The sequence below is a fragment of the Artibeus jamaicensis genome, unplaced genomic scaffold (genome assembly GCF_021234435.1).
Source record: "Artibeus jamaicensis isolate MK-2021 breed Jamaican fruit bat unplaced genomic scaffold, CSHL_Jam_final contig_65, whole genome shotgun sequence".
NCBI classification, from domain to species: domain Eukaryota; kingdom Metazoa; phylum Chordata; class Mammalia; order Chiroptera; family Phyllostomidae; genus Artibeus; species Artibeus jamaicensis.
Genome location: NW_026521913.1, coordinates 3,166,784 through 3,192,867, shown reverse-complemented (window position 1 = coordinate 3,192,867; position 26,084 = coordinate 3,166,784). Strand labels below are relative to the sequence as shown.

The 26,084-nt window shown below is 40.2% G+C and overlaps 1 protein-coding gene across 8 annotated transcripts in view; it reads right to left on the bottom strand.

The window, feature by feature from the left end:
• The window catches only part of RIN2 (Ras and Rab interactor 2), a 254,705-nt gene that overhangs the window by 109,516 nt on the left and 119,105 nt on the right, over positions 1-26,084 (bottom strand). For 2 of the 8 annotated variants that reach the window (XM_053670953.1, XM_053670957.1), the window contains exons 3-4: positions 5,930-6,071; positions 3,403-3,495 (exon numbers count right to left, since the gene is read on the bottom strand). In XM_053670953.1, coding sequence (XP_053526928.1) covers positions 3,403-3,459 — 57 coding nt within the window. In that variant the 5' untranslated portion in view covers positions 3,460-3,495; positions 5,930-6,071. Of the gene's footprint in view, positions 1-3,402; positions 3,496-3,569; positions 3,659-5,929; positions 6,072-6,347; positions 6,366-6,741; positions 6,815-6,991; positions 7,010-26,084 lie in introns of those variants that run through there. The other 6 variants (XM_053670951.1, XM_053670952.1, XM_053670954.1 and 3 more) reach the window with 5 other exon arrangements.

Sequence of the window (26,084 nt, the reverse complement as noted above, 5' to 3'; positions counted from 1 at the left end):
CAAATAATAAAGGAGAACTTCCCCAATCTGGCAAAGGAAATAGACTTCCAGGAAGTCCAGGAAGCTCAGAGAGTCCCAAAGAAGTTGGACCCAAGAAGAAACACACCAAGGCACATCATAATTACATTAGCCAAGATTAAAATGAAGGAGAGAATCCTAGAAGCAGCAAGAGATAAGGGGACAGTCATTTACAAAGGAGTTCCCATCAGACTGTCAGCTGATTTCTCAAAAGAGACCTTACAGGCAAGAAGGGGCTGGAAAGAAGTATTCCAAGTCATGAAATGCAAGAACCTACATCCAAGATTGCTCTATCCAGCAAAACTTTCATTTAGAATGTAAGGGCAGATAAAGTGCCTCCAAGATAAGGTCAAATTAAAGGAGTTCATCATCACCAAGCCCTTATTATATGAAATGTTAAAGGGACTTACCTAAGAAAAAGAAGATAAAAAGGATGAACAGTGAAAGGACAGCAAACTCATAGTTATTAACAACCACACCTAAAACAAAAGCAAACTAAGAGGACAGCTAAATCAGGAGCAGAACCATATAAATGAAGATCACATGGAGGGTTAGCAACAGGGGAGTGGGAAGAGGAGAGTGGGGGAGAAGGTACGGAGAATAAGTAGCACAGATGATGGGGAGAAAGTAGACAGGGGGAGGGCAAGAGTAGTGTGGGAAATGTAGAAGCTAAAGAACTTATGACACATGGACATGAACTAAAGGGGAGGAATGTGTGAAGGGAGGGGGTATGAAGGGAGGAGGGGAATGAAGGGGAGAATAGGACAACTGTAATGGCATAATCAATGAAATATATTTAAAAAGAAAGATCAGAGCAGTTGAAAATCGACATATAACTGTTGACTATAGTCAGCCCTTTGAATCTGCAGATTCAACAACCTTGAATAGAAAATAGTATTTTTAACACATGGTTGGGAAACCCCTGGATACAAAGGGCCAACTAGCCCTGGCTGGTGTGGCTCAGTGGATCGAGTGCGGGCCTGTGAACCAGACAATCGCGGTTCGATTCCCAGTCAGGGCACATGCTTGGGTTCCAGGCTGGTTCCCTGCAGGCCAGTTCCCAGCAGGGGTTGCACAAGAGGCAACCATACATTGATGTTTCTCTCCCTCTCTCTTTCCCTTCCCCTCTAAAGATAAATAAATAAAATCTTTAAAAAAAAGAACAACAAAGGGCCAACTATATTTATTGCAAAAAATCTACATGTAAGTTGACCTATGCAGTCAAAACCCCTATTATTCAACCCAAACTATACCATTTACATGAAGCATCTATGTAAAATAGATTGAATCTCTGCAAACAAAAACAGAACAGAAAATACCAACTTAAACAGAGCAGGTCAGTTTGCCTACATTTTCCTTAATACCATTTGACTAAGGAAAGATAGATTAGTAGAATTTGCCCTCAGCAGGTTCAAGCAGGCCTCTTACCTCTTGCTTTATTTATTCTTTCATAGGACATAACCCAGAAATACAAGTACTTTAACCTGATATTCAACTAAAAGAAAAAATTTTCTTCAGGACTGTAAGAAAAACTGGATCCAAGAAGGCCCCTTCCTGAGGAACTTTCGCAGGCAATTTTGGCTATAGCCGATTTCTTCATTTTGCCTTGACTTAAGCATAAGGTGGTAATTATGAACTAGTCAGTATTTAGGCTGATGTAGGCAGTGTTGTGGGTTACAGAGGGGATTGGGTTCTTCCTTTCTACCAGGATGAAATAAATATCTCAGCCTAAGACAGAATCCAAGAACTGGAGATGAGTCAGGAGCCTGGTGGGTCTAGTGTCTGGTTTACAGGAGACTTGAGGAACCCCTTGTCTGCTTTATGAGGGTGGATGTTACACAGGTTTGATTCAAACTGAGTAAACTGATTGAGAATTGCGACTGCTATGTCCACATACCTTACTGTTAGCATTGAGCACTGAGACCAACTGTGTCAACATAACTATTTCTTCCAGGTTATTCTTGCCCAGAAAGTTAAGGCTGTAAACCAATAAATAACTTCACTGTTTGCTATAGAAAATTCCTAGAGAACAGTCTGTCCTGGCAAACAGTCAGCTCACCTGGGAAAACAGCTTGGCTATAAACAATGGCTTACTTGCCAGGACTCAAGACCCTTGTCTTGCTGTATTCACCAATCCCAAACTATTAGGTCACAAACTTTGCTGAAAGCCAATCACTTCTCTGCCTTGAAAAACACAGCTAAAAAGACTTGGACCTAGACCTCTAACCCCTGTAGATCTGCCTTCCAACCTTCCCTTGCTCAGACACCAGCAGGACTGTGTCCTGCCTATGTCCTTTCTTATTGCAGTTAGCTTACTGAATTTAGCTTTCTTTTATCAGTAGGCTCTTGCAATGGATTTTTTGAAGTCCATAATTGACACAATAAATTAGGTTTGGCCTCTAGGAAGCAGGAGCTTTTAAAGGCAAACCAATACATACTTAGACAACCCATTAGGTTTCAGGAATTAGAAAAAACTGTCAGTTTTCCTCTGTAATAAAGTCAAGAGGCTTCTATATCATTCCTCCTTTGAGGGAAGATCTGGTGCTTTAACATCTGCCTACGACAGATTTCAAATGCAAAATTTACCTTCACTTTTCTACTCTTTTACAGGATTCTGTATTTTCCAAATTTTTAACAATTATTATTCATTATTTTGAGAGTGAAGGAAAGGACACACAGCAAAAGCCATAAGAAGGAAATTACTTCCCAAATGTAAATTAGAAAGGACCACCAGTCTTAAAACATATATACACACAGAGTATATAAAATATCCATTTAGACTTGTATCCCTTTAAGGTAGCAAGCTAATTTTATCCCATTGACATCACTTATGCCTATAGAAAAGCTGTATGTAGTTTTAATCACACTGCCTTGTTTTTCTCTTGCCTGATCTGAAGAGACCTCTGGGTGTTTGATAAAAATACACCAGTAAATAACATTCAATCAGTCTAGGGTGAGGCCCAGGAATCTGATTTTTTTTTTTTTTTAATGAGCACTAAGTGATTCACACAATCAAGCAAAATACAAAACACAGGGCCAACAGCACTGATTCACTGGGAATGCACCAGCTTCCATTGTAAAATCATTCAGCTAAAAAACAAAAAACCAAAAAACAACAGCGCTGAGCAGTTAACATACACACAGAATAGTATCTCTTTGTGCCTGGGTCCTGGGCCTGTCCCGAAGCACTAACTCAACAAAAATCCCAGCTACTGTCAAACCTGGTAACAGCTCGCAGCTGGGCTCGGGAGCTCCCCAGCCAGAGCTGGCTCAGAGAGCAGGCTTCCCCTGCAGCTCACAGGAGCGCCTGCAGCTCCTCGTGAGTGCAGCCCAGCAAAGGGAGTAAGCTGCAGCTTAGAGATCTCAATCAAGGCTTCCTTTTACCTTAAAGAAACTTTCTCTCTTGTCCAGGCTGCGGGTACCCATGGTCCAAGATGACATTTCCTCCAGTGAGGCTCTACTGCATGCCTGGGACTCCTGAAGGTAGAGACATTTTTAATGGTTATAGTCCAGCCTGTAGGAAATTCCTTTCTAAGCCACAGAACACTCACAACAACAGTGGTGCCAAGATCTTTTTCTGTCAACAACATAGTGCCATTTATTTCCCACCAAAGCCCTTCCATCTCCTTTTATGCTGATTTCCTGCCTCGGACAGCACAGTTGCTAGACTTTGCCCCACCTCACTGCCCCACCCCCCACATTTCCAGCTGAAAGTCTCCGGGACTACAGAAAGCATAATGATTGCTTTGTGTGTTTGCTTGACCTCACACACCAGTCCCAAAGGGGCCAATATTAGATGTCACTGTAATCTGCTCCAAAGCTTATGGACTTAATGTGGCTGATCACGGAGGGACAGCGGAAGAATAAACTCCTGCATGTTCCAGGAAATCCTGCTGGAATGGGATGAGATCATCCTTAGCTATGCTAGCCCCCTTCCCTAGGCAAGGTCAACACAAGGGCACGGGGAATAAATCTCTCTATTTTCTCTTTAGAAATCAAAGATTGGGATGAAATTCCAAGTCTGTGTTTCCAGAGGTCAATTTGTGTAAGAAACAGATGTAAACAGCTCCATGATAACCTAAAGTGGGGGTGCACTTTGGAATGTGGAGGGAGATGTAAAGGCATGATGTGATTCTGAATCACATCCCTGGCTATTTGAGTTTGGAATTTCCCTCATTCGAAGGTTAAAACCCGATACTCTTTCTTCTTAGTCACAAAGCCTTCAAGGTCTACTTATAAGTAAAACACACACACACACCCAAGCATCTGGCCTCATCCCAGCCAGTGTGTAAGGAAACTTGGGGAGTGTCCCCAAACCTTCCTTAACCAGCAAGGCTGGACCAGCAGCAATTCTAAAACTGCCGTCCCACTCAAGATCCCTTCTGCTCACCATAACATACACAAGCTGTAGCTTGTCCTAACCACAACCCACAGGTGGAGGACAATAAAGAAAATATGTATTTAGTAAAAACACGTCTTGTGACACTAAGATATTAAAAGGGGTCGACTCTGGGGATGGAGTAGGAGACACTGAAGTCATGATAGCCGCCGCCAGTTTGCTGAGGCTATTTCATTATTAGCTGGGGAACAGACAGCAAGCAGCACCAAAGGAACATTTCAACAAGCAGAAAAGCATAATTACTTTGCAAAGAACTGCATGCCTAGGAGCAAGCAACGCTTTTGGAAGAAAGGCTCATTTCGGCCCCACAATTTGTCTCTCAGTTCACATCCATAGTGACTGCAACAACCCGTGGGATCCCATCTAGGAAAAAATAATAATGACACGCACACCCACCCGTCCTTCTAGAACATTCACCATTTTAGTCACTTCTCCATCACTTAGTCACTTTAAAGGTTTGGAGGTGTCTTTCCTGTATTTCTTTCTACTCGCAATCCCATTGGATGAAGGGCAGCTTCCAAAAACCTCCTTAAAAGACTAGTGAGCTTTCCACTGCAATCCTGCTGATGCCACAGGTTCAGGTTCTCAAGCTCAGCAATTTAATGAAGCCCCATCTCCAAGGCCTTTGAAGTTCATCACCTACTAACAAAGTCCACAGATTGTAGTGACTCCAGAAAGAAACACAGTGCTGTGTTCAGGATTAAGAGCAGAATGGGAACCACTCTGTAACTGTTTCAATCCAGAAGCACACAAATAAAAAAGTACACTTCTTGAAACCGACCCTAATGTCTGTAATTCTTTTTCTTTCAGACGCTTTCTCAGCAAGAGATTTGAAATTGCACAGCAGTTAAGGGTTGGCCCAGCGAGAGCCAAGACTTCATTCCTCATCCAGACCTGTGTCTCTCTGTTGGTGCGGAAATTTTCTGTATACAAACCCTTTCTGATGAGCCATGACAGGCATGGAATTTTTGTGTATAGTAACAGATCAGTCTGGATTCCAGAACTTCACTAGTTCAGTAAGCTGCCTAAAAAATGTATGCGTGCACTTCAACTTCAGTGGTCCTCAATAAAACATCCACTCTGGATTCCTTGTGGGCAGGCAAATTCATCCCATTCCTCTGAGAAGGTACAGGTTGCATCTACTCCTTCAAAAGGCTGCTCCAGGATGGAGATGCAAGCAGATGATAAGAACAGGCTGCCAAGTGCCACAGCAGGTCCTTCCCACAGAAGGAAAGCCAACCACATCATAGATCATTCTAATTTTTAAAAATAAAGTACTTGAGAGCCCAAAAGAAGTTTCAGATTATGGTCTTGCCTGTTGTAGCAGTAGTTCCCTTCCCAAACCATAACCTCTAACATGTTGGCTCAATACAAACCGAAATTTAATAGAATTTAAATCAATTCCTTCTCCCCATTTGTGGTTACCCATACCTCCCCTGCAGGTGTTACACAAGCAGTTTCATCCTAAAACCACCCCAGTAATGGGTCAGACTAAGAAACAAAAAAAGGTACCGTAGTTTGGGAGACTGTAAAATTCCTCCAGAGTTAGATGGTGAAAGCTTGCTTCTTTACTGGTTTCCCTGAAGTTGTAAAGCAGATTCTTGTAAAATCAGCACAGCACGTCCAATGGATCTTTCCAGATGCCAGCTAAAAGCTAGCAAAAGAAAAAAAAAATCCTAATGAGACCAAAGGACACTGCAAACATTTTGGAGCTGCCAAGCCTTTTTAACAACACCACTGAAAGAATGTAAATGAAGCTGGTTGCTTCAGTCGCTAAAGGACAAAGGCAGGAAGTGATTATACCTCACTCTCTAGAAACACCAAGCTCTGCCGCTTTAGACCTAGCTATGGCTTTCTATGTGGTGCCAAAAGCTACTGCCGAGGTGAAGGTCTACCCTGAAATTTCAGCATAAAGCACTCCCTGAATCACCTGGCCAGCATTTAGGCTGCTCTGGCTGCCGCTGAGCAAGATCCTTCACGGCTGGCTTTCCAGCCCATTCCACAGAAAGCCACTGATACAGACGCTGAGTCTCTGCTGCCTAGATCTTGGCTGCAGGCTGGCAGATGGGGATAGGAACAACCAGTGCCCAATTTCCAGTTCACTAATCAGTGGAGCTGGGCAGAGTCACCCTGGCACTCTTCCAACTTTTGCCCTACCTGGCCACAGGCCAGATCTTGGAAAGACAAGGGTCTGAGTTGTGCCTTCCCTGCTCCCTCTCTCTCCCCCTCCGCGCCCTTGATTAATTTAGCCAAACTATACCCTTCTTACTTTATTTGCCTGAGATCATAACTACAAACCCACAGGAGAAGCAGCAGAAACTCACATCGGCATTCACCACTCACAAGTTCAATTTAAAAGAAATGTGGCTTAATTCAAGACATCTCCACACTGCTGTGAGAGCGGCCACAAAAGCTTTCTCATCACTAACTTTTTTCTAGCGAGACAAAGTGGACTTCAGTTCTTAGTAAACAAGAGCTCATTATAATTATTTTTCAGCCAAACTGACGTAGGAGTAAGTGACTCAATGCTGGGGACCTGTCAGGTCAAGGCCAATCCCAAGAAAGGCACTTCACCTTCTCGCCTGATGACAGCATCTCTTCTCTCTTTTTAATGCTTTTTGTCTTTACTAAGAGGTAGAAGCAAGTGGGGCAGCTCTGTGTCTGGATCCAGGTCAGGTCTCTGAATATTTTCATAATTTTCTTTGCATTACCACAGCTTTTCCAAGTTGAACAGTAAAATCACTCCAGGTTCTGGCTTGAGAATTCAAGTTATGTGAATTTTTAATTTCTTTAAATTCAGTGCTGATTTTCCCTCAGTTAACAGTCAAACTTTTTTTTTAAACAAACAGATCATGAAAACTATTCTGTCAAAAGAGAAACTAATTAGTGAGAAGTCAGAAATCAGAAGCAAAGAGCTATATTCTCAGCTTCCTCACTCAATAACTGTGTTTTTAAATAGAATTAGGAACAATGCTCAGTTTTTTTCCAAGAATAATCAAGGAAAGTAATTTTTCTCTTTTTTAGCTGAGTGCTCAGGGGCAAAACTCTGCATTTCTGCTGTTCACAGTATTGGCCTGCAAATGGGGCTAATTCCAATGGAGGGCCATCCCTTTGCTCCTTGGAAAACTGGTGTCTCTAAGACTCTAATCTCATCCATGCTGCAGGAGCTCTGCTGGTGCCCATGTACCCAGGTGGACACTCTGACCACAAGCAATGTATACAACCCTGGGCAACAAGTGGGCAGTTCTACTAGCTAGAAATTCCTTCTTTTTAAAAAAAAATATTTTATTTATTTATTTATCTTTAGAGGGGAAGGAGAGAGGGAGAGAAACATCAATGTATGGTTGCCTTTCATGCGTCCCCTGCTGGGAACTGGCCTGCAGGGAACCAGCCTGCAACCCAGGCATGTGCCCTGACTGGGAATCGAACCGCGATCCTCTGGTTCGCAGGCCCACGCTCAATCCACTGAGTTACACCAGCCAGGGCCTAGAAATTCCTTCTTTTCTTGGATGAGAAACTGCCTCTCTTCTCTTACCTCCCAACCCAATGCCCTCATTTCACCCCTTGGTAAAGGGGTAGGTACCTCCTCCACATCCCAGCAGACATACCTACTCCTCCCTTGTCACTTCTCCTGTGTGTGGCTCTGGCTTTAGGCCTGGTACACTCTGCCCACCGAGGTTGGGGTTAATAAGGAAGAGGGGGGCTGCTACCCCCAAAGCACTCTGTTTTGGCATTTCAAAAATGCGTGTCTTTTCAAACTTCCTCACTTGAAAGCTCCATGTGTTATGTGGTCGCACACCCTGCATATGTGACTTCACACATACAATGAAGACGATCCGTAAGCCATATTGGCTCTTAATGAAAAGGACACTATGGATGGGAAGTCACACTTCTTCTTCTCCAGGGTCTTTCTTAGGATCTACCTGTCAACCCATAAGTGCTTGACTTTAGCATTTTCTTTTCAAAGGCTCTCTGGCCATGATGGTAATGCACACGTTTTTTGCCTAAATTTTTTAGGGAAAAACAAGGATGTGCATTATACATGGGTAGTTCTAATTCTGTTATCTATATATATATATTTTAAAATTCTTTTATCAATGCTTATACATTAAATGTGTAAGTCTAGAAACAATAATGATACCCATATGTACAAAAATAAATGCAAAAATTCCTTCAAATACAAAAACAAGTACCTAAATATAAATAAATTAAAATTTGAATTAAAAAATTAAAATGAAAGATTTTTTCCCTGAAAGTTTGGGTCAGAAACATGGGTGCACATTATACACGGCAAAATATGGTAGGTGGTTAACTTTAGTTAGAGACCCTAGGAATACTCTATTATCCAGTGTGTATTTTACACTGAGCACATCTCAGTTTAGACTAGCCACGTTTTAAGTGCTCCGTAGCTACTTGTGGCTAGTGGCTGATGGGCAGCAAAGGCTTACGTTGAATCTAAACCTCCTCATTTTACGGATGGAGAAACCGAAGCCCAGGAGGCTGAAGTGCCAGGGCTGGGTGTCTATAACAGGGATGGGAATCAGACCTAGGCTGACCTTCTCACGTGGAATCCCCACCCTACGCAGCTTCCTGAGGGTTCCACTCTGATACCTTTCCTTTTTTTCCAGTGGGATCTCCCAGAAAACCCCATCTGATCACATCCTGGAGACTTCTGGAAGCAGATGGTTAAAGACATGTATGTGTATCCAAAAAAAGCCAATCACTCCTCCAGAGAACTACTATCCCCATGATCTCTTTATTCTTGTAGTATTTTTTTTTGGTTTGGTTAACTAACAGCTTATGTCATTAGTGAAGCAAAGTGTAAGAACATATACAAAGTCCAAATATCTACAGAAAAAAAAATGTCCTGTTTAAGAGGGTAGATCTCAGGTTAAGTGTTCTTACCACAATAAATAGAATAGAATAAAAATGGCCCAGGTTCAAATATCATAACCACCATCTCTACGGGGAAAAAAAGGGACACCATTCCTTTTAACAAACTAGCCTCCTAGGGCATATATTGCCTAGAATTTCATGCACTAATTTGCTACTTTTTCCTTCATTTTGATCCTGCAGATGTTTCTGTCTTTCCAAACTTTCCACTTCACCATTAGAATATTTATCCACCCCTTTAATCAGTAATGTGCTGAAAAATGTTTTACAAGTGGCCTTCTGGGGAGTAAAAGCCCAAAGTTTTAGCATTTTCCTATTTTGTGGTATAAACAATCTCATCATGGGCAATTTCAAGCTACCAAAGTGGCACCAACAGGCTTACAAAATTCATGCAAGTTTACCAGTCAGATCTAGTGAGCAGGGTGAACTAACTCCAGTTCACCAATGCATTTCATTCACTCATTCTAAACCACAAGGCCTCTGAAGAAATTGCTTTTATTTGATTCTTCATACACTGAAGTAATAAAAGATAATGAAAGTCAGAAACCAGATCTCTAGACTGAAACCAGCACTTTATCCATGAAACCACATTATCTGTCCCTAGTAAGACTTGAAATATTTCTGCCTGTCATCTTAACCAAGTTAGACGATGCCATCATGGAAACCTGAAAGATGCTGTTAGGTTCAGTGTATGACTTTATACTTAGTAAGTTCCATTTCTTTAGAGGTTGAAGAGAAGATTCTCCTTTAGCCAAACACATACTGGGGATCTTGTATGCCTTATTCAGAGTAGTACCTCCAATACCTTAAATAGTACCTGGTACATATGTGCTAAATAAAAGTTTGTTGTATAAGTGATTGCATGAGATTTTACAGAGAAGTCATCCAGGCTGAGAGGAACGGTTTTAAGGAATGGCTTCCTAAAAGCATATGATGACAGAATCAGAGCTTCAAGAACAAGAAGGGAAAATCAAATGCCATAAACTCACATACCATGTTGTTGACCTACACACTTTATTGAAAAAACATTTTTTATACCACACTGAAACATAAGGGCATTGGTTTAAGGAGTCCACATGTTCTCTTGGTGGTGGAATTTTTCCTATAGAGTCTGATCTGGAGCCCTTCCTAGCTCTATAACACACAGACCCATTGTGTTCTCTAGAAGTCCCTAGCTAGTCATGTTTCTCAGCTCTTTCACTACTGTACAAATCAGAGTTCTAGAAAGGTTTCCAGGTTTGTTTTCAAGCCATCAAATTTTCTTTTCTTTTTTTATGGAAAAAATTTTAATATATTTTATTAATTATGCCATTATAGTTGTCCCATTCCCCCCCTTCATTCCCCTCCACCTTGCACACTCCCTCCCCCACCATTCCCCCCCTTTAGTTTATGTCTATGTGTCACAAGTTCTTTAGAGTCTATATTTCCCATACTATTCTTGCCCTCCCCTTGTCTATTTTCTACCTACCATCTATGCTACTTACTCTCTGTACCTTCTCTCCCCTTCTCCTCCTCCCACTTCCCTGTTGCTAAACCTCCATGTGATCTCCATTTCTATGGTTTCAAATTTTCATTAGATACAACAAAACAAAAAATCCATCAGACAGATGCAAAAAATCCCAAAGAAATATAACTGGATGAGCCAAAGGACTTTGTGTGTTTGTGCCTGTACTTGTACCTGCATATTAGAGCCTTAAAATTCCCATTCCTGCTCTTAAGAAGTGTGTTGGAGAACATGAGAACAGTTGGGCTTCCTCTAAAGAATGCCCTACTTCTAAGCCTGCAGATTCTATGTGGGACAGTCAGTATCCAGTATCAAAATAGCACAATGCAATACCTTTTATATACAGTCAATGCCCTATTAACGTGTATTAATATTATCTTGCAGCCAGAATCCAGAAACTACCAAGGAGATGCATAAATAAACAGTACTCTCCAAAATACTTTAATATTTTGTATGTCTACAAAAGAGTCACAGAAACTCACATAGTTCAGTGAGGGTCTCGGGAATATCTGCTGTCATCACCAAAAAGGTGGTTTTTGTGCCCAAAGTTGTGCCTCAGAAGTTCAGGCACGTTTCAGAGTCACTGTTTGTTGACCAATAGCATTCATATCTTTTCCTGGGAGAGACAAGTACATATGACAAATACACATCTGGGGAGGGAGATTGCTTCGGGTCACAATGATAGATAGCCTTAGGGTTAGATTTCAGGAAAAAAGAAGAGTAAAGGACATGTGGCCAATGGGTCCACAGATGGACCTTCTCTGGTGATCCATGAGACCACATTATTTGTCTCTTGTAAGACATGAAGTATGTCTGTTATTACTTGTTCTTCTCCAGAGGGCTGAAAGTATTTTTGTTGAACCAATGCTGGACCAAACCAACCTTCTCACAGTCCCCATTGGCCTAAACTAAATGGGGTTAGACTCCAAATGGGGTCTAGATATAAGAGAACTAATTCCCTACTACTCTGAGGACAGCAACCCAGTTGACATATGTTGTTTTGATTTACAAAGGCCTTTTATCGATATAGCCCCATTTTACCTGCCTGTTTTGGCATCACAGGCTATCTGGCACCCCTGTCTACAAACATGTGGCTCCTCTACAACTGGAAGCTTCTATTTTGACCAAGGTTTTCTCCACAGACCCTGTTCTCCATTAGGCCTTATCTTTCCTGCTCCCTGGTTTTGATTGTGTTCTATTCCTTTATTCTTTCATTGAGGTGTACAAAGAGAGTAGACAGAAGTCATATCATTCAGTTGCCAGGCTTGTGCATTGTTTCTGGACTGCAACTATTTATTTTGTCTGATTCCAATTTAAAACAACAACAACAACAAAGCAAAACAAAGCCCAGTGTTCATAGCATCCTCTGTCCTTTCCTACTGCCTTCTTCTGAACTCAGAAATATTGGCCCATAAGAAAGTGTACAAAAAGAAGCACTCATTTTTTTTCTCTAAAATGTAACTTCAGATGCTTACTTTCCACTTAACATTCCATTCCTCTGAAGTCCTGGCACCCTCTATTAATGACAAGACCAGGCTTGAAACCTGACAGGGACTTCAGCGTTCTGTGCATCAATCACTCCCAGTTCTGCAGAGTCTTCTTGTTCAAATGTCTCTCATGTTCCTTCCCATTCTCCATATCCATCCAAACCTCAGAATGCCACAAGCCTTAATGCTTTCAGCAGCTGCCTAATGTCTGTGCATCCCCACAGCCGGTGTCGGCTCGGCTCCATTCCATCCTGCAGACCTTTTCTCAGTCCATTTCTGCCCTGCTCACAACTCATTTCTTAGAATTTAATATTTATTTTCTTTGCTCAGGTACTCAGGGCCTCTTTATGATCTATTTCCAACCCAAAGTCATAATCTCAACAGTGTGTGTGGACTGGCTCTGCCCCCTCCAGAATAGAGATCCCACTTAAGAGGATAGAGGGAACCACCCCACTAGCACCCACCTATCCTTGTTGAGTATTTTCACACATGACATTTGCATGCTGTTGCTCTTCTAGGCCAAACTGCCAAACCCAGACCAGCAAGTGGAAGGTGGACTAGGTTGGCAGTCCCAGGCAGGTGAGATTCTGAAGCCCCATCATGTATTGCATAACTGCTCCTTATGAGCAAATGTGACCCAACTTACCTTGACCCAGCTCCCTCATCTCTCAAGTAGGGCAGCTCTGAGGTGGCTGTTCTCCCAGGGGTCTCCAATGAGATCAGGGTCCAGTCACCCCACTGAAGGCTGGCTTGATAACACACCCTTTTATGGCTGTCTTTTCTTCCCTACTTCTAGCCTCTCCTATCGGTAGTGTCAATATCTCCCCCAACCCAAATTATTTGCACTTGACTTCTTATCTTAGGGTCTGCTTCTGGGGTACCCAAACCTAGACAATCACAGATAAGCACTTGCGTGTGTGTGCACACACATGACAATGCAATAGCTGCTTCTTCACTTTCCTCCTGGCTTCCCCTGAGATCACCTCCCAGGAAATGACTTGTAATTGAATCCTTGTCTCAGAGGCTGGCTCACTACTTCTCTTAGGAATCCTGCTCAACTGCTACTGAACTTAGAATTAGTGGAGACATTTTTGCCAGAAAAAATAAATATATTTTGAATGACGTTTGTATGTCCCTACCATCCTTTGTGAGTGTAACTAAAATTATCCAGTTAAGAGTGATAAAAAAAATGAAAAGACCTTTTTGCAAACTGCTGCAAAATTTGCAAATAAGTTAAAATGTTATGTTACATTCAATGCAACTAATGACAACTATTTTAAAATATGTAATTTTTATTAATACAGAATCTTTTTTTCCAGCCTTAATAAGATAAATTTAAAGACTAAGAAGTGATCACAACCCAGCGACCTGAGAGTCCAAGGCTCCGCTACTCATACTTAACAGGCGCAAACAGGCCAAAAATGGCTCAAGAAGATCTCAAAGTCCCAGAGCCTATAAATCTAAGCGATGAAGAAATAGCAAAACTCTCAGACGCACAGTTTAAAACACTGGTCATCAGGATCCTCACAGAACTGGTTGATTATAGCCACAGATTAGACAAACATATGAAGGTGAAACTAATTGAAATGAATGGAATTGCACAGGAAACCAATAGCAATGAAAAGGAAACTGGGACTCAAATCAATGGATTGGACCAGAAGAAAGCAAATAATGGCCAAACAGAAAAGAGCGAAGAAGCAAGAATTCAAAAAAATGAGGAGAGTCTTAGGAACCCTCAGGACATCTTTAAACGTTCCAACGTCCGAATTATAGGGGTACCAGAAGGGGGAAAGGAACAGCCACCAGTGGAAAACTTATTTAAACAAATAATAAAGGAGAATTTCCCCAATCTGGCAAAGGAAATAGACTTCCAGGAAATCCAGGAAGCTCAGAGAGTCCCAAAGAAGTTGGACCCAAGAAGAAACACACGAAGGCACATCATCAATACATTAGCCAAGATTAAAATGAAGAAGAGAATCCTAGAAGCAGCAAGAGCTAAGGGGACAGTCATCTACAAAGGAGTTCCTATCAGACTGTCAGCAGATTTCTCAAAAGAGACCTTACAGGCAAGAAGGGGCTGGAAAGAGGTATTCCAAGTCATGAAATCTAAAGACCTACAACCAAGATTGCTCTATCCAGCAAAACTTTCATTTAGAATGGAAGGACAGATAAAGTGCTTCTCAGATAAGATCAAATTCAAGGAGTTCATCATCACCAAGACTTTATTATATGAAATGTTAAAGGGACTTATCTAAGAAAAAAAAGTTAAAAAAACATGAACAGTGAAAGGACAGCAAACTCACAGTTATTAACAACCACACCTAAAACGAAAGCAAACTAAAAGGACAGCTAGATCAGGAGCAGAAACATAGAAATGAAGATCTCAAGGAGGGTTGGCAATAGGGGAGTGGGAGGAGGAGAAGTGGAGAGAAGGTACAGAAAATAAGTAGCATAGACAGTAGATAGAAAATAGATGGGGGGCAAGAATAGTATGGGAAATATAGAATCTAAAGAACTTGAGACACATGGTCATAAACTAAAGGGGGGGATAATGGTGGGGATGGGGGGTAGGGTGGAGGGGAATGAAGGGGGGAATAGAACAACTGTAATGGCATAATCAATAAAAAAAGAAACAAAAAAAAAGAAATAGGAAATCAATAGAAAATACACATAGTTATATATATAAAAAAAAAAGACTAAGAAGTGTTTCCAAATGATTAGTCTTCTAAGGATATGCAGGCCCTTTGGTTCAGTTGTGCTCCCATCTGACCACAATTAAAGCTTTTAAGAAACTCCTCCTATTTTTCTCATCACAATCCCTTGCTTGTTTCTTCATAGTAATCAGCAATTAATCCCACTGAATCAGTAAAGAGCTTTAATGTTTTATGCAACAGAAAACCCAATTCAAATTGTCTTAAAAATAAACAGTAATGTCTCCATACAGATTGCTTATTAATTGCAAGAGGAAAGATAGTAACAATACACTGGAGAAACTAGACAACACCTTGACTCAGTGATCAAAGTAATATCCCCAGTGAGGTAAGACAGATGCTGTGTTCCTCCAGACATTATGCTCCAAGAACACATCAACTACAGATTATCCCATCAATAGGTGTGAAACCTGAATCTAATCATAAAGAAATAGATAATACCACAATTAAGGAAGGTTCTATAAAGGAGCTGACCCAGATTTTGTAAAAATGTCAATGTAATGAAAGACCAAAAAAGGCTGAGGAATAATTCCAGATGAAAAGAGATGAAAGAAAACTGAACTCCCCCAAATGACATGATTCTGGATTGAAAACATGCTAGAGAAGACATTATTGGGAAAATTGTTAAAAATCAACATATGTGATTTAGATAAAAATACCATTTTCTAAATGATTAAGCTCCAGTCTTGGATGATAGGCCTGTGGGAATGTGAGAGGATATCTCTGCACTTAAGAGTTGCATACAGAAGAAGTAAAGGGTCCTGGTATCTGCAACCTGCTATCAACTGGGTCAGAGATTCAGCAAATGGGGCACAAAGGTACAAACTGGAGAATCTGCATAAGTAGTAAATGGAGTTCTCTGAACGTTTCTTGCAACTTTTCTGGAAGTCTGAAGTTATTTCAAGGTAAAAACTTAATCACAAAGCAGTAAAAGTGACTAAGGGATACAGTGGAGTCTGGTGGTGGGCCTTGTGAGGCATGGGCCAACCCAGCGGCTCCACGATTTCAAAGATGCCCTATTTCCCTTGCTCTTTTCAGTCCCCTGGTTCTGCCTTCCCAGGATCACAGATGTAAGTCACCTCTCTCAGAAGGGTAAATGAGGGCCTTTCTTGCCAGAAAAACCTTCCCTCAAGGAAGGGTTGAGAAACCCTACTCTAAATACAAATTCTAATCAAGATGCCCCTGACACTCAGACTGTACGTCCAAACTCTAATGTAGTGTATACTATACAGTCTTCCACAATATGACTCAAAGCTTTATTTCCACTTCTGCATTTCTGACCTCTTCCACAAGACCACCCTTATCTGCCACATATTTGTATCTTTGCAACAGTTCCATTGTTCAACATGCACCCTCACTTCGTAAATAGTTTCTGTTCCTCATGACTCAGCTCAAGAATCACCTCCTCTGTGCAACTCTCACCACTCCCTGCCATTCAGTCTTCCCTTTTCTGGTTACCCATGGTCTCTTCTAATAGGCCCCCATGATGTTATAATTCTGTGTTTCTATTTATTGCCCATAGGCCATGTGCTCCTGCATGGTAGGGCCCTGGGTATTGTCTAGTGTTTCAAGTGTGCCTAGCAGATCTATAAAATGTGGAAAAGCACATATTATCTGCCCTGCTGACATCACATGCTCTGTGGCCCAGTAAAAATTTGTGGACATATGCTGCCTACAAGAGATCCACCTCAGAACAAGAGACATACACAGACTGAAAGTGAAGGGCTTAAAACAAATATTCCATGCAAATGGACAGGGAAAAAAGACAAGGTAGCAACATTTATATCTGGCAAAACAGACTTCAAAACAAAGGCCAGAAAAAGAGACCCAGAAGGACACTTCATAATACTCAGGAGAAGAATCCATCAAGAAGCCATAAACATTACAAACATATATGCACCCAACATAGTAGCACCCAAATATATAAGGAAACTTTTGGAGGACTTTAAGGAAGATATAGATAGCAACACACATATCCTATGGGATTTTAATACCCCACTGTCAAAAATGGATAGAGCTTTCAAACAAAATATCAACAAAGATATTGTGGCATTGAAAAGTGCCCTAGACCAAATGGACTTAACTGATATATATAAAACCTTTCATCCCAAAGAAGCAAAATACATATTCTTTTCAAATGTACATGGAACATTTTCAAAGATAGACCACAAGATAGGACACAAAAAAAGCCTCAACAAATTCCAAAAAACTAATATCATAGAAAGCATCTTCTCCTGAAACTAGAAACCAACCCCAAGAAAAAAATTCAAAAACACTCAAACTTATGGAGATTGAATAGCATGCTATTAAACAATGAATGGGTTAATAATGAAATCAAAGAAGAAATAAAAAATTTTCTGGAAACAAAAGAAAAGGAACTCACAACAGTCCAAAACTTATGAGGCACAGAGAATGCAATCCTGAGAGGGAAGTTCATAGCGATACAGGCCTACCTAAAAAAGACAGAAAGTTTTCAAATAAACAACTTAATCCTATATCTACAAGAACTGGGGGAAGAACAACAAAGACAGCCCAGAGAAAGTAGAAGGAAGGAAATAACCAAGACCAGAGCAGAATTAAACAATACAGAGACTTAAAAAAAAGAAAAAACAACAGTTCTAAGGATCACTAAATCCAGGAGATGGTTCTTGAAGATAAACAAAATTGACAAGCCTTTAAGTGGATTCATCAAGAAAAAAAGAGAGAGAACCCAAATAAACACAATCAGAAATGAAAGAGGAGAAATGACAACTGACACCACAGAAATACAAAGGATTGTAAGAAATTCCTACAAAGAACTATATGCCAAGAAATTTGAAAACCTAGGTGAAATGGACAAATTTCTAGAAAAATATAATCTTCCAAAACTGGATGAAGAAGCAGTAGAAAGCCTGAACAAACCAATAACAGCTGATGAAATTGAACCAGTAATAAAAAAAACTCCAGACACACAAAAGCCCTGGACCACGTGGTTTCACAAGAGAATTTTACAAAACATTTCAGAAAGAGCTAAGCTCTTTCCTTCACAGACTTTTCTAAAATCCAAGAAGAGGGAAGACTACCAAATTCTTTTATGAAGCCAGCATCATCCTAATCCCTAAACCAGGTAACGACACAACAAAGAAAGAAAACTAAAGGTAATATCACTGATGAACATAGACACTAGAATCCTTAACAAAATATTGGCAAACTGCATTCAGAAATACATTAAAAAATCATACACCATGATCAAGTGGAATTCATTCCAGGGATGCAAGAATGGTACAATATTCACAAATCAATAATCATAATACATCACATAAACAAATGGAAAGGCAAAAATCACATGATCATATCAATAGATGCGGAAAAAGTACTTGATAAGGTACAGCACCCATTTATGATTAAAAAAAAACCCTCAGCAAAGTGGGAGAAGAGGGAACATTCCTTAAGATAATAAAGGCCATATATGAGAGACCTACAGCCAACATCATACTCAATGGGCAAAAACTAAAAGCTTTCCCACTAAGATCAGGAAAAAGACAAGGATGTCTGATTTTACCACTTCTATTCAACATAGTATTGGAGGTCCTAGCCACAGTAATCAGACAAGAAGAAAAAATAAAAGGGATCCAAGCTGGAAAGAAGGAAGTAAAACTGTCATAGTCTGCAGATGACATGATAGTATACATAGAAAATCAAATAGACTCTACCAAAAAACTAGTCAACCTAATTAGTGAATTTGGCAAAGCAGTGGGATACAAAGTCAATATTCAGAAATAGAAGGCATTTTTGTACACCAACAATAAAATAACAGAAACAGAAATCAGGAAAACATCACATTTGATATAGAAACAAGAAAAATAAAATACCTCAGAATAAACTTAACTAAGGAGGTAAAAGACCTGTACTCAGAAAACTACACAACAGTGAAGAAAGAAATTAAGGAAAACACAAATAAATGGAAGCATATACCATGCATGTTCATGGATCAGAAGAATTAACATCATCATGATGTCTATACTACCCAAAGCAATTTATAGATTCAATGCAATTACTATTAAAGTACCAATGACATATTTCACAGATATAGAAGAAACATTTCAAAAATTTATATGAAACCACAAATGACCCCAAATAGCTGTAGCAATTTTGAGAAAGAAGAACAAAGCAGGTAGAATCACCGTACCTGACATCAAACTATATATTAGAAGGTACAGTAATCAAAACAGTCTGGTACTGGCATAAAAACAGACACATAGATCAATTCAACAGAATAGAGAGCTCAGAAATAAACTCAAGTCTCTATGATCAATTAATATTCAACAAAGGGGCAGAAAGATAAAATGAAATCAAAATAGCCTGTTCAACAAATGGTGCTGGAAGAGCTGGACACGTACATGCAAAAAAATATAAAACTCGTCCACCAACTGACACCACACACAAAAATAAACTCAAGGTGGATAAAAGACTTAAATATAACCCTTGATACCATAAAAGTCTTAGAGGAGAACATAGGCAGGGAAATCCCAGATATTCCACACAGAAATATTTTCACTGATATGTCCCCTAGAACAAGGGACATAAAGGAAAGGATAAACAAATGTGACTTCATCAAAATAAAAAGCTTCTGCACAGCTCAAGAAAATATTAGCAAAATGAAAAGGGAAACAACTCTATGGGAAAACATATTTGCCAATGACATCTGGGACAAGGGTTTGATCTCCAAAATATATAAAGAACTAACATGTATCCACACCAGGAAGATAAACAATCCAATTAAAAATGGGCAAAGGATCTGAACAGACACTTCTCCAAGGAGGACATACAGAGGGCCCATAGGCACATGAAAAAATACTTAGCATCACTAGCCATCAGAGAGATGCAAATTAAAACCACAATGAGATACTGATACAGGGTGCAGCCAGGGGTGCCCCCCAAAAAAGATTTAGAATAGTGTCCAGAATTCAAAGTGTATAGGAATATGGGAGAGACATATAGGATGTCCTCACCCCCCCCCCAGGGGGAAGAGATGAATAGAGCAGGGCCATTGAGAGCTCTTTTGCATAGCAACAGTTTTGCAGCTAACCTCTGGAATGATTATTTAACATATCTATAACCTTTAACTGGTTTCATAGATATGTTAAATAGCTGTGGCCAAGTTTGGAGCCAGGAAGAAGGGAGGAGCTGGGACTCAGGATGAAACAAGGTACTGTACTCCGGAGGGAGAAGGGAGTACTGGGGACTTAGGATGGAGCTAGGGGCTGCACTCCCGAGTGAGAAGGACTTGGACTCAGGATGTAACTAGGGGCTGCTCTCCGGAGTGAGAAGTGCCAGTGTATGGGAGCTTGGAAAAGACTGGCTCCAGGACATGAGGGGATAACTGCCCAGGTGAGGAGAGGGCCACACCGTTTGGGGCAGAATGGAGATCCCTGCAGCCAGGTGAAGAAGAAAGCCACATGCTTTTGGTGGTGGTGTACAACCTAAAGGACTTTGATATTTTAGTGGTGGCATTAGGCCTGAATAGCATTAAACATTTTGTTTCCTTTTCACAAATCTCTGGCTTTAAGAGATGTCTTTCCAATTGGCGGTGGACAGAAGAGCCCAGTAGATTTTAGTATTTTGTTTTTTGGGAGGGGCCCCTGTTGTATAGCAGTTTTTGGCATCCCTAGGTGGGCCAAATATTGTATTGCCCCTCCCTCGGACCTCTTGTTCGGTAACAATACCACTTCACACCTGTCAGAATGGCCAGCATAAACAAATAAACAAGTGATAAGTGCTGGCGGGGGTTGTGGAGAAAAGGGAACCCTAGTGCACTGTTGGTGGGGATGCAGACTGGTGCAGCCACTGTGAATAACAGTATGGAATTTCCTCAAGAAACTAAAAGTCAAAAGGTAATGGAATTACCTTTTGACTCAGCAATTCCACTGCTGGGTTTACACCCTAAGAATCCTAAAGCACTATTTCAAAAAAACCTATGCACCCCAGTGTTCATAGCAGCACAATTTACAATAGCCAAGGGCTGGAAGCAGCCTAGAGTGCCCATCAGTAAATGAGTGGATCAATACATTATGGTACATTCACACAATAAACACTTATGCAGCAGAAAGAAAGAAGCAGCTCCTATCCTTCATGACGACATGGATGGAACCGGAAAGTATTATGTTAAGTGAAGTGGTGGTGAATCCAGGTGGTGAAAGACAAATACCATATGATGTCACCTCTAAGTGGAACCTAATTAACAAAACAAAATGGCAAGCAAAATACAGCAGAGACACTGAAATCGACAACAAACTGACAGTACCCAGAGGGGAGGGGAGAGGGAAATAACATGGGAAAGAAGGGAAAGGGAAGTAAATGAACATGAATGAGGGACCCATGGATGGATGCAAGGGGGTGGGACTGAGGGTGGGAGGTGGGCATGGGTAGGATGGGAGAAAGTGGTGGTGGGAAAATGGAGACAACTGTATTCGAACACCAATAAAAAAGAAAAAAATAATTGTGGAATGTATTCATAAGTAAATCTATGATAGTGCCTAAAAGAGTGTTGGGCATAAAATAATTCACTAGAATAAAATGTTATTCGATAAAATACATCTTAATTAGTTTTGGCATGTTACTCTCTGAACAAAAATTACCCTGTTATTCAAGCCTCATGTAACCACTGAGAAACTCATAATTTAGCCAATACATATAAAGTACGTAAGTTCTAATTTCCTGTTTTTCTCTGAGAGGCTGCTGTCTCAGCTTGGGTCAGGCAATTCATGATTTGTGGCCCGGCACTTTAACAGCCCTGACTCAGGAGAAAGACTATCTTCATTTTATACAGAAAAGTGGGGAAACCTCAAGAAACCCATACTGCACAAATATCATGTTACCAAGGCAGGGAACAGGCACACTCAGCAGTCAGCTGGGAGGTGTTGGCTTGTGCCTTACAATTTAATTTGGCTCTCAGGGCACCAGGATGCCCCACACCAGACATGTGGACACTGATAGCTTTAGCATCCTCCAACACACACAGATCAGGCTGCTGATGCTGCCCTTTCTAAGCCCCAAAAATGCCTCAAAGCTCAGAGAGCAGGTTGACTCACCCTCCAGGATGAAATTTTCAGAGCAACCTTGAAGCCATCACCCAGAAAGGTTTAAATAATCCCCCTCTGATTCATCCCTCATTTTTGCCCACTGCAGATGAACCTGAAGGATGCCACCTTAACCAGCCAAGTTAGTTACCTGCTACACGTGGCTCCTAATATCAGGCATGGAGGATGCAGCACAACTTCTAAGGCATTTCTGCCAAGAACACATGACTTGAATCCACTTGTGGGAGCATCTGATACACGAAACTGGGGGTCACTACAGAAACAACTGGCCTGAATTCTTAAAAAATGTCAAAGCCTTGAAAGACAAAGGCTGAGAATCCATTTCAGATTGAAGGAGTCTCAGGAGAAATGACAACTAAATGTAATGTATGATCCTAGACTAGATCTTGAATCTAAAAACCAAAATATGTAATTATTATAAGTGGCATTAGTGGGATGGTTGGTGAAACTGAAATGTGGACTATAAATTAGATAAAATTATTGCATGACTGTTCAATTTCCTGAATTTGACGACTACTGTGGTAACATAAGGATGTACCTATTCTTAAAGAAGTACATTGTTAAGTATTAAGTAATACAGACAATGGTGCATCAATTTACTCTCAAATAATTTAGAAAAGTGTGTGTCTGTGTGTGTGTATGTAGGAGGAAGAATGATAAAACAAATGTAGTAGAATGTTAAAATTTATCAATTTGGATAAATAAATGTTATAGTAGTATTCTTTCTACTTGCAATACTTATTAAGCTTGAAATTATTTTAAAAATTTAAAATATATTCCAACACCTCATTATGTAACATAAAGGAAGATTCTTAATGAACAGTTTAATGTTTTTGAACAGTTCACTATGCAACATAGGAAAATAATTAACAGAACACTTTATTACATCATGCATATGAAGTAAGTCTGGTAGCACAATTTGATGTGTGTTTCTAAAGGTTTGAAATTTTATATAAAATGCATTTTTTGGTGTGTGTTTGTTCATTTATTATGCAATACCTAAGATATACAAAAAGACAGTGTCACACACTTCTGTACTCACCACCCGTGACCCCTTCTTATCAAATCATTATCTTCATAGGCCTCCAGAAGTTACAAGAATTCTACACTTGGTACCAGTCCCATGTATTTCTTTATGTGTTTGTTATATATGTACATGTATACTTTCATTGTGGTTTTAAAAAATATAAATCTAAATTAAGTTGGTGTCATCTCTGATGGACCCTCAAAGACTACTAAAGTTTCAGGGATTATAGCTTTAGAACTATTGGATGAGCTGACCTTCCAGGCTCTTCAGAGATATTTATCTAGTGACCACAATTCTACATCTTTGGAAATAACTTGAATACCAACCTATGATCCATAAAATATATGTCACAGCACACACCCAGTGAAGTGCTGGAACCAGAAAATAGTGGTTCACAATAGTGATGGTATACAACTCTTCCCAACTCTGCCTCAATGACATCACATTGGTAGTTTGATATTCACCATGGTTGGAATATTTATACCATGGAAATACGAGGGTGCTGTGAACATTTATAACAAGTCATTGAATGCACTTAGCTCCTAGGTGCCTTGAATGAGGCCAATTAAATTTTTTTTCAGATAGCCTTTCAGATACTCAAAAGGGAAAATGAAGAACTAAAGCTTGTTAAAATTTCATAGCCCAGAGAGACTAGAATAGAAAATATTAAAGTGAATCTAGATGATAATTGTAAAAAAATTGTCCAAAATATCCAGATGTAATCATCCCATTATAATTTACAAACTGCATTTGTCCAGTAGAGACAACTCCAAAGATTAGGGTTTGATGGCCCTGCAGGATGGTAACCAGGTTTGTATTCAAGTCAGCAGCCTTGCTTTGGACTGACTGAATATAGAGTGTGTCAAAAGTAGGATTACAGTTGGAGTATGCAAAACAGTTTATTCTTGTACTATTACTTATTAATTATTGAATTATTATGCATACAAATAACAGTAAACCTGGTTTTGCCCTGCCCTGTATGCATCACTTGCCTGTATCCTACTTTGAACTAGCTTGGCTGTCCTGCTGATGCCTTCCTAATGGGTGAAATAAATCTTTAAGCAATGCTCATTATTTGTCTGTACAAGAGTTGTATTTTCAAACCTCTGTAATGATCATACTTTGCCAAAGGAAGTGTGGGGTGGAACTAAAGAATTTGGTCCTTTTTTTCTTTTTACCGAATTCAGTGCTTTCAGCCAGGAGGAAGAGAAGCTTTGGAGAAGTCAGGAAGAAAAGATTCAAAGGACCCACGTTGGATGAACTAGTTGTCTTGTTCATCAGAGCCGAGCCTCATGGTTCTCTAAATGTGACCAAAGCTGGTTGTAATAAGAATCAGTAAAATCTTAACCACAAACATATGGATGTTTTGCCAAAAAGCCTGGTGCTTCACTGGGCAAACTTAACCAAACAGCTTTATACATGTGTGTCTGTTAATGCCCCATTCTAGAAAAGAGGACATGAACCCTGCAAACTAAACAGTGCTGCCCAGTATGGTCCAAAGCCAGGATAACATCAACAGTAACTTTTCTGCCCTTGCCAGTGTGGCTCAGTTGGTTGGAATGTTGTTTTATATACCAAAAGATTGGGGGTTTGATTTCTGCTCAGGGCATATACCTAGTTGCAGGTTTGATCCCTGTTCAGGGTGCATATGGGAGGCAACCAATCAATGTTTCTCGCTCTCTTCTTCTCTAAAATCAATAAACATATTTAAAAAAAATGTTAAAAAGCAACTTTTCCCACAATCACCCCTCCACTGTCTGTGCCCATGAGTCTTCAATTCATATTCCTTTGCAGGAGAGGGGGTGGGATGGGGTAGGAGTGAGCAATGGGGAAAAAGGTAGGACAACTATAACTGAAAAACAATAAATGAAAAAATAAATAAATAAAGGCAATGTGATATCCTAGTGAGATCCCTGAACAGAAAAGGGATATTATGTAAAAACTGAGGGAGTCTGAAAGTAGTGGCAACTTTTATTAATGAAAAAAAAGCTATTTTTCTTGTCTAATATAAACCAATGGGGGTTTTGTTATTCGAACCCTTCCAAGAGCTTGAGACATTTTATTCTGACTTCCCATTAAGTTTTAATACCACAGATATGCTGTATATTTGTTTATATATGATATGAATCTTTGTAATTTATACATAAATAAAATTAAGATTTTGCTCTGGCTGGTATGGCTAAGGGGATTGAGCACTGGCCTGTGAACCAAAGGGGTTCGATTCCCAGTTAGGGTATATGCCTGGGTTGCAGGCTGGGTCCCCAGTCAGGGTCATGCAAGAGGCAACCACACATTGATGTTTTTATCTTTCTTGTTTCCTTCCCTCTCTCTAAAAATAAATAAATACAATCTTAAAAAAAAAAGAAAAGAGTAAGATTTTTAGTTCCTCCCAAAAAGCAATTCTTGGCTCCTTGGGGCCAAAGCCCCTGTTGAGAATGTGTGGTATAAACTGACCATCATTAACTGGGCTTGCACAGACTCCTGATGTCCACACAGGGCTTTTCACTGCAGCTTGGAAATATAGGTTGGAGAAGGCTGTGTTCCCACCTGTGGGCATCTCTGCTTTTTACTGATAAACAACTTAATAATGACATAAACAACAATAGTTCTGAGCACTTGCTAGTTGCTGGGCACTGAGCCAAGATTTCATACACTATGTTTGAGTCTGTTGGAGCTGCCATAACAAAATACCACAGCTATTATAAACAATAGAAATTTATTGCTCACAGTTCTGGAGGCTAGAAGTCCAAGATCAGAGTGCCAGGTAAGGACCGTGTATTTGGTTGCAAACTTCTTGCTTTCTCCTCACATGGGTGGATAGGGGGCTCTGTGAGATTTCTTTTTTAAGGACACTAATCCCATTTATGAGGTCTCTTATGACCTAAGAACCTCCCAAAGGCACCACCTTCTAATACCATCACCTTGGGCAGTAGGATTTTAACATATGATTCTGGGGAGACACAAAC